Genomic DNA, 8,207 nt, shown 5'->3' on the forward strand with positions numbered 1-8,207 from the left:
CAGCATCTTAGCTGTAGAGGGCAGTGTCACTGGCCCTCATATGTGGGATCCGAACTGGGGCCCTCTGGCATCCCAAGCCAGCTCTTAACCATCGCGCCACTCGGTCAGCCCCAGAGCATGCACTCTTAACAACAAGGCTGCTGGTTCGACTCCTGCATGGGATGGTGGCTACGCCCACCTGCAACTAAGATTGAACACAGCACCTTGAGCTTAGAGGCCATGAGCTGCCGACGGGCAGCCAGATGGCAACTGGCACATTCCACAACTAAGACTGAAGAACAACAACTTGGCTGGTCTCCCTCCCCAACTCCCCAACACTGTTGCCCTCCCTAGATTCCCCAATTAAAAAAAAGAGAGAGATGGGTCCTAGGAAACAGGGGATCTCCAGGGTAGCTATAAAGGGAGCCCCCCCAGAAGACACCTGTGCATCTAGTGAGCAATTGGTCCAGACTGGAGGTGGTCAGAAGGCTCTCGGAGGGATTTCTGCAAAAAGAAGACATTTTTAGGATGCCTAATGTGCTTGAATGCACTGAGAGAAGGCTACACAACTGGAAGAAGAGTCTGGATACAGATTTGTAATAAAATAGAAAACCAAGCCAAAAAAAAAAAGGGGGCAATTTTTAAAGTCAGGCAAATAAGTTCAATAAGGAAAGGAAAAGTAATCATAGTACACAATATAACAAAGCTATGAATAGCATTTACATTGTCATAACAACAAACAGTGACTATTGATACGACCAAAATAAAAGTGTAACAATAGCGGGAGGATGGAAAGAAGGAAGTGTGTGAAGAGGAGAGTGAGATGAAAGAAAGCTCTTCCATAATGGAAACTCAAGGAACAGTGCCTAACACTGAGAAACTATTAAGGGAAAATGCAGGCATGTTATTTGGAGCTTTGGAGATAACAATCAGCTAGAAGAGCTGAGTCTGGTTGCCTCTGGGGAGGAGTGAATTATAGGCTGGGGGAGACTATTATTTCAAAGTAAGGTTTATAGAGCTATTTGGGCATTTAAAATGTATTTAATTTTACTAAAAATGACAAAATTTATAAAGATGGAATTCCTTGAATTTATTACTATAACATGTTAAAATCAGCCAATGTGTCAATGCATATAGGACAAATGTGTATTTACATTAAAAACAAAACTGAAAATGGGCCGGCCGAGTGGCGCGTTGGTTGAGGGCTGGTTTAGGATGCCAGGCGTCCCGGTTCGGATCCCACATGTGAGGGCCGGTGACGCTGCCCTCCACAGCTAAGATGCTGAACGGCAGCTCGACCTGGAGCTGGGCTGCCGTGGGTCGCCTGCGATGGCGTGGGCTGCGGCCCCTGCTGCAGTGGGTTGCCATGGGCTACCGTGTGTAGCCAGCAGCCAATGTGAGCGGCCGTCAGGAGGCCGGCAACTGATCGGCCTCACCCGGGAGGAGTGCAGTGATGGTGCCAGCTTGGGCCAGTGGGGCGGCGTCCTCCACAACTAGACTGAAGAACAAAAGGACAGCAACTTGTCTGTTCCCCTTCCCCTCATTCCCCAGCGCTGTTCCCCTCCCCCAATTCCCCAATAAAATCTTAAAAAAACAAAACAAAACAAAAAAACAACTGAAAATGGGGGAAAAAATGCTGACAGTGCTTGATTAGGCCCTTAACACATTCTAACTAGTGTTCATGAAATTATTTTACCTTCTGGACTCTCCCATTTCCAGGTTTGTAAAAGGAGGGTGCTAAACAGATGAGATCTAAGCTCCCTTGAAATGTGTCTACTTAAATGTAGTTCGCTGAATACAGTAAATACATCCTTATAGATCAGCTTCTAAATTAAAGTATGCACAGGGTGTTTCGTTTTAAATGGGCCTCATTTTCAACTGGTAAGGCTAAATGAGGTTTGTTTTACTTAGGGGCAGGATATTCAATAAATCGGCCTAAATAATAGAAAAGCTTCACACAACATTAAATAGATCCACTAGATTTTTAATAGCCAACAGTAATTTCATTAAAAATATCCATCACTTTAAGATACATGTCAAATGCTGATACGAGAAGATAAAATTTGATCATGCTGAACAGTGTGCTCTAAATTTGCAAAATAAGCCACAGTGTGTATGCCAGCGAAGATCACATAGCAGGTATTTCACTTTTATGTGCTAGGAGCCAAATATACTAGATTGAATGCTCTGCTCCAGAGGGCAGCAAGTCAGGTAGTTAGTTCTACGTAACATCCATCTGTGACAAAACCCCAACCCACAAATGAACTTTTTGATTGATTTATGTACAGCCCAGGTAAGCGTAGCTACTCTGTTGATCTTCCATGACCCTTTGAAAACAGGTAGAAAAAATTATTACATGTTGAGGATGTTTACAAGATGGTCTAATTCACATGTATCAGTAACCTGAAACACAAACAAAACAAAGCAAAAGCTATAGGTTATAAACTTTACCCCTGTAAATTAAAATTGAAGTGAGAGATTGCAGGTTGCTTTTGACTCATCCACCCTAAACGTAATTCAGTTAAGATATTTGAAGACGGTACAGTGGAATTGTCCTCAAATTTTGGTACCTGACCATACAAAATGCCTTAGGTGTCACGGTTAGACTAGATGAAATGGCCTTTAGGTCTGACACAGTATTGGGACATAGTAAAATACATTATTATACTCACTCACTGGATGGTTTATACTAGTGGCTTTCAGCTGAGGGTGACTTTGCCCCTTAGGCAACATTTTTGGTTGTCATACTGGGTGGGGAGTTGCTACTGGCATCTAGTGGGCAAAGACCAGGGATGCAGCTAAACTGTCTACAACGCACAGGACAGACTCCACAGTAAAGAATCGCCTGGCCCCAAATGCCAACAGTGCCAAGGTTTGAGAAATCCTCATCTATGTTGATTTTCTTGTGCTACAAAAACAAAAGACAAAATTCTAGCAAAGGCAGTACGACTACTCTAGATAGCAGCGAAGGGTTTTCTGGCACATCACTCAGGTAGAATTTTGAATAACTCACAGCTTTAAATTTTTGGTGGTGGTAAATGTACACTGTCAACTCTAGAATATAAAAAAATTTTTACTTTGCTACCAGACACATTTTTTAAGCTTCTCAAAATTCAATTTGTGAAATTTGACAGCGAACATTCAGTTTCCTCTATTTTAAAAAGTATCAAAGCAAATTAGTTTCCATTTGGAACTGAATGCCAAACCCAGAGTTTGGCCCCTGGGTGCACAGGAGTTGAATCAATGGTACCATACATTTACATGTTGGCTAGAAATATAATAACAGAGGCCTAAGTACCAGAGGCAGTAAGTTATAAAGGTAGCTGAGCCGTAACAGAATCACCTTCGCAGGTGGCGGAGGCATCCCCCATCACCCATGTTAGGACCCTTCCTTCACTCTGTTGTACAAAGCATCACAGTTCAACTGGTAGGAGGCCAGTCTCCCCAGCTTACAAAGAAGTTAGAAAACTCTCAAAAACTGGCCCAGGTAACCAGAACTGGGTCACCCAGGTCAGAGCAGCTGGTTATCTTTTCCTGTTAGGAAAGGTATCACCAGCTCAGGAGAATGAAGACATCTGAGAGGCAAAAGGTAACAAAGTAAATGAAACAGCCTGGCTATAAAGTCTGTCTTAGAAGAGGGCGCAATCTTGGTAGTGGTCTTGAGTTGCCCTTTGGTTGGCCTCTGAAGCACTGCAGTCCTGCAGTAAGCATTGGACCCCAGGATGTACCCTTGAAAGCAAATGTAGAAAAGATGCCACATAAAGCTCTAGCCTAGATCTCAAAAGAGAACTAAAGTTACCTAGGATTAGGACTCCAAGCATCAGTATATGTTAATCTTTCATATTGGGTACATGAGAATTTGTTATAACAATATCTTTATACTTTTTTTATATGGCCGAAGTATGATATAATTTAAAAAGATAGCAAAAAATAAAAAGACTTCAGGAAAGTTACACATGAAATGAAGGTACTAAAGTGATGCTTAATCCTAAAAAGCAATAGTAACAGCTGCAGCTAAATGCCGAGTGGTCACTGTTGACAAAACCAGAACTTCGAGAAATTGATATTTAGTGCCATTTGTGCTAAAGTGGGTCAAAAGCCGGGTGTTGCGGCAGATCTGAAAGCAGAAGTGCTCATGCATAAAATGAAGATTTATGAGAGAAGGGTATATTTCTGCAAACTAACTGAGGAAGAAAAACTCACAGCGAAACAATACACATAAACCTGTGCGTACTCTATCCGGCAGGTGTGGCATGAACCACGCACATGCTTATCCCACCTCACCTGGGCATATTCTGTTGTCCCTCGGCAGTAAACAAATGCAGGACTATTCTTTACAAATTATGAATTTACTATTATCCTTCCAAGATGTATTAGTGTTTAAGTGCAAATCCTGATTTCTTGGGCTAAGGGACAAAGGCTCTGCACTGTGAATTACTAGATCTTAGTCGCTATTGTCACCCCAGGGGCCCCCCACTACAGCTCAGCATTCTGTGTACGTCCCCAGTCACTGCCCTGTCCTGCTTCCCAGGGTGACCACCTATCTCCACTGCTTTCTCAGGAGTTCCTCTCATCCCCAGTTTGCCTGCAGCCCCCTGGGTTCCTTCAGGACCCATTGTAAGCACCTCCACTTCTCCAAGGCCGACTCTCCATGACTCCTAGGAGTGTGTGCTTGTCCTCTTTTGTGCCACCACTGCTCCTACTGTTACATCCACAGGGTGGCTACAACCTTGAAGGGCATCGGAACCACCTGAGGGGCTGCGAACGTGTCTGATTCAACAGGTCTGGGCGGGCCCTCAGAAGCTTCATCTCTAACAAATCCCCAGGCAATGCGATGCTACTGGTGCAGGGAACCCACTCTGAGAATCGGTCTCTATCACTTGATTACATGCTTGTATCTTCCACTCGACGGTGGCCTTCTTGAGGTCAGGGAGCATTTCCTACACATCTCATCTCCAGGGTCGAGCCCGTGTCCAGCAGTCATTCGATCAATCAACAAATATTTAGTGAATGCCTAGTATGTGCCAGGCACTGTTGTAGGCACTGGATTAAGCACTTAAAAAAAAAAAAGAAAAAGAAAAAGATATATATATATATATAATATATAAAATATATAATATATAATACATTATATGTTATATAATATATAATATATTATACATTATAATACACACACACATATTTACAGAGCTTTCTTTCTGGTACTATATGTAAACTCTCAATAAATGTTGAAATCTGACCAGTTGTACAGAAGGAAAATGGCATTATCGTGACCATTTTAATCATGCTATGGAAATCTCAATTTTCCATTTCCTAATCATAGCTTTCCCCATTTGCATGTTTTTCCCTTCTGATATCCTCCCTAACACCTAACACATAAATCCATAAACCTGGCAGTATTCCAGGCTTTTTGGGTCTTGCAAAACATTTACTGATTGATTTAGAAAATATTTGATGTAGTTGACATATTACTAAAAAACAACAAATCCAAGAAAAACTTAAACATATATAATTAATATATGAAAGCAACTGGGGAGAGGTAAGCAAATTTCAGTGTTTTCATATTGATAAATGTTAAAGAACAAATTAACCACTGGCTCTCCCTGAGGGCTCCTCTCCTCCCCTCCCTCTCTATTGTATGCCCTACATCTTGGGTTAAAATGTTTATGGCAGCTCTCAACTGCCTGGTGTGCTGACTTTGGACTCCCAGCGGACCTAAGAAGCCTGCTGTGCAAGCAAGGGCATCTGGTTAACGTTTGGATTGTACTGTGCAATTCTGAGAAACTGGCAGGAGGCCTCATGAAGCCATGTGATGTCATGGAAAGGAAAGGACAATAAACAAGGAAGGGTCAGAGGCAAGGCAGATTACCTTTCTAGCCAGGGGAGCCCTTCCTCGGGATGTCTGCCCCAGGCCTGTGGGCCAGGGGCCATTGCAACTCCCTCCCTAACTCTAGGAAGGTGCAAAACAGGACCCTTCATTTTTGGACTAAGTTTCTGAAAGTTTCTCAGCAGAAAAAAAAAAAAAAAAGATTACCCCCGCCCCTCCCACCCCCAAAAGCAGTTTGGAATGTAACTGAACTGATCATAATGTTTACTTTCAGGACTTTCAGTATTCTTAAGGTTTTAAAATGTTTTTTAAAAGGCCTTGCATTCAAAGCCATGAGACATTCTGTGTTAATTATATGGAGGGAAAAATGGGCAGCATTTCTGAGTGAGATTCTAAAAAGTTAATTTCAATATTCCAGACTAAATATTTCTTTTCTCTTAAGATCAACACCAAATTTCAGGTTCATCATTAGCAATTTCAAGAAGTCAATGCTATCAAACAGTAATACTATCTCAGGATAACATTTTCCTATTGCCAGCCCAAATCAGTGACTTCTACATATCAAAAGCTTTAATAAAAATAACATTAAAAAATATATACTTTTAATAATGAAGACCAGGTCCATCAACTTCATTTATATGATTCAATCTTAAGTAAATTCTTGGGGTTTTTTTGTTTTTGTTTTTTTTTAGCTGAGCCATCCTGTCACCTGTTGGCAGCTCAGCAGCTGCTCAGCTCGGGCAGGGAATTGAACGGCTGTTGCTCAGAGCTTGCACTCTTGAGCGAGCTCTTAACCAACTGAGCCACTCAGCCGGTCCCTTAGGTAAATTCTGATTATTAGAAAGCTTTGGGTATAAACGTGAACTTTTGGTGACTCATACACTGACTCTTAAAAATGGCCCAGTTGCCATTCATTTCCCTGGAGCAGTTTACTAACTGTCACAGTCATAATCCAAAACGATTAATACTTCTTAAAAGGTGTGTAATTCTCTGCTGAGATGTGACCTCTAGTGAACCAGCCTCTTTCAAACTGGCTAATACAGAGCTAAGACATAAAGAAATCAATCCCTATGGACAATTACACTGGTCTCATTCTATTATTGCTACCTCCTTTAGGGTAATAAAAGAACACAGTACTATATTCTGGAAAGCACACCAATCTCAAATAAAAATATTCTCATTAACATCATTCATATGCTGGTAATAAATTAGCTTAAAAAGTTTTTTCAACTTTTCACAAAATCCATCCTTATTTTCCAAATTAACAAGGCTGACTTTTTAAAGTGCAATAAAAATTCTTGAGGTCTTCACTCCAACATAGACAGGCCTTCTTAGTGGTTTCCAAGACACAGCTTCTTGTTCTGGTGCTGTTCTTCGTTCGAAAGGCTGGGTCTTGCCACACCATCTAGCATTCAAGGATAACTTAATGTTAGGAAAACTTCACTTCAAATATATGGGTATTTGTTAAAGTCATATAGGTTGTAAGAGCAAAATAAGGCTTAAGTTAAAAAGGAATATTCATTTTATTTTATATTAAAATTCTCAACGGTTGAAGAACAGATTCTAGATAACTCACTGAGGTAATACCATATCTGACCTTTAAAAAACTGGGTTCACTCAACAGGGTCAGGCCAACAATTCACCAAATCTTTTTCGAAAAAAAGTTATTATTTTATTAGGCTGGAAGAAAGAAAATGCACCTCTTGATCCTCCAAGGAGAGGAGGGAGCTGTCTATGGGGCAGGGAGAGCATGAGGGAGTGCTCGGCTATTGCCACACTCCTCCACTGGAAGGGAGACAGGCTTTGCTCACTGCTCAAGTGGGAGAACAGCTTGGCTGCAACCTCTTTTGAGAGCTTGACTGGGATAATAAGCTGTGTGTGTTTAAAGTGTACAATTTGATGAGTTTTGATACATCTGAGAAACCATCACCACAGTCACGGTGACGAACACATCCATCACCTCCAAGTTTCCTTCCGCCCCTGCCTCCCGTCTTTTCAGGGCTCTGGCTGCCCTCCAAGCCTGTCTTCTGCTCAGCGCTTTCTTCCGAGTCATAAGGGCACCTGGATCAGGGTGCAGTCTTGCCTTCCAGAGGTAGATCTGGAAAGCCTAGCCTGTCGTCTTCTTATGTAATATTTGAAACATAAAAACAGAATATATATATATGGGAATTTTAAAGCCTACTAATAAAATGAATACTCTAGAGCAGCGGTTCTCAACCTGTGGGTCACGACCCCTTTGGGGGTCGAACGACCCTTTCACAGGGGTCGCCTAAAACCATCGGAAAACAAAAAATACTTACATTACAATTCGTAACAGTAGCAAAATTACAGTTATAGAGTAGCAACGAAAATAATTTTATGGTTGGGGGTCACCACAACATGAGGAACTGTATTAAGGGGT

The 8,207-nt window shown here is 41.7% G+C and overlaps 1 protein-coding gene across 3 annotated transcripts in view; it reads right to left on the bottom strand.

Annotated features, from left to right (window-relative positions):
* Positions 1-1,942: 1,942 nt before the first annotated feature.
* Positions 1,943-8,207, bottom strand: part of CDADC1 (cytidine and dCMP deaminase domain containing 1) — a 50,863-nt gene continuing 44,598 nt past the window's right edge. For 2 of the 3 annotated variants that reach the window (XM_019650857.1, XM_019650858.1), the window contains exon 10: positions 6,548-7,211. In XM_019650857.1, the coding sequence (XP_019506402.1) occupies positions 7,138-7,211 (74 nt within the window). In that variant the 3' untranslated portion in view covers positions 6,548-7,137. Of the gene's footprint in view, positions 5,035-6,547; positions 7,212-8,207 lie in introns of those variants that run through there. The other variant, XR_002124921.1, reaches the window with a different exon arrangement.

This window comes from Hipposideros armiger, unplaced genomic scaffold (assembly GCF_001890085.2).
Source record: "Hipposideros armiger isolate ML-2016 unplaced genomic scaffold, ASM189008v1 scaffold_148, whole genome shotgun sequence".
Taxonomy (NCBI): Eukaryota; Metazoa; Chordata; class Mammalia; order Chiroptera; family Hipposideridae; genus Hipposideros; species Hipposideros armiger.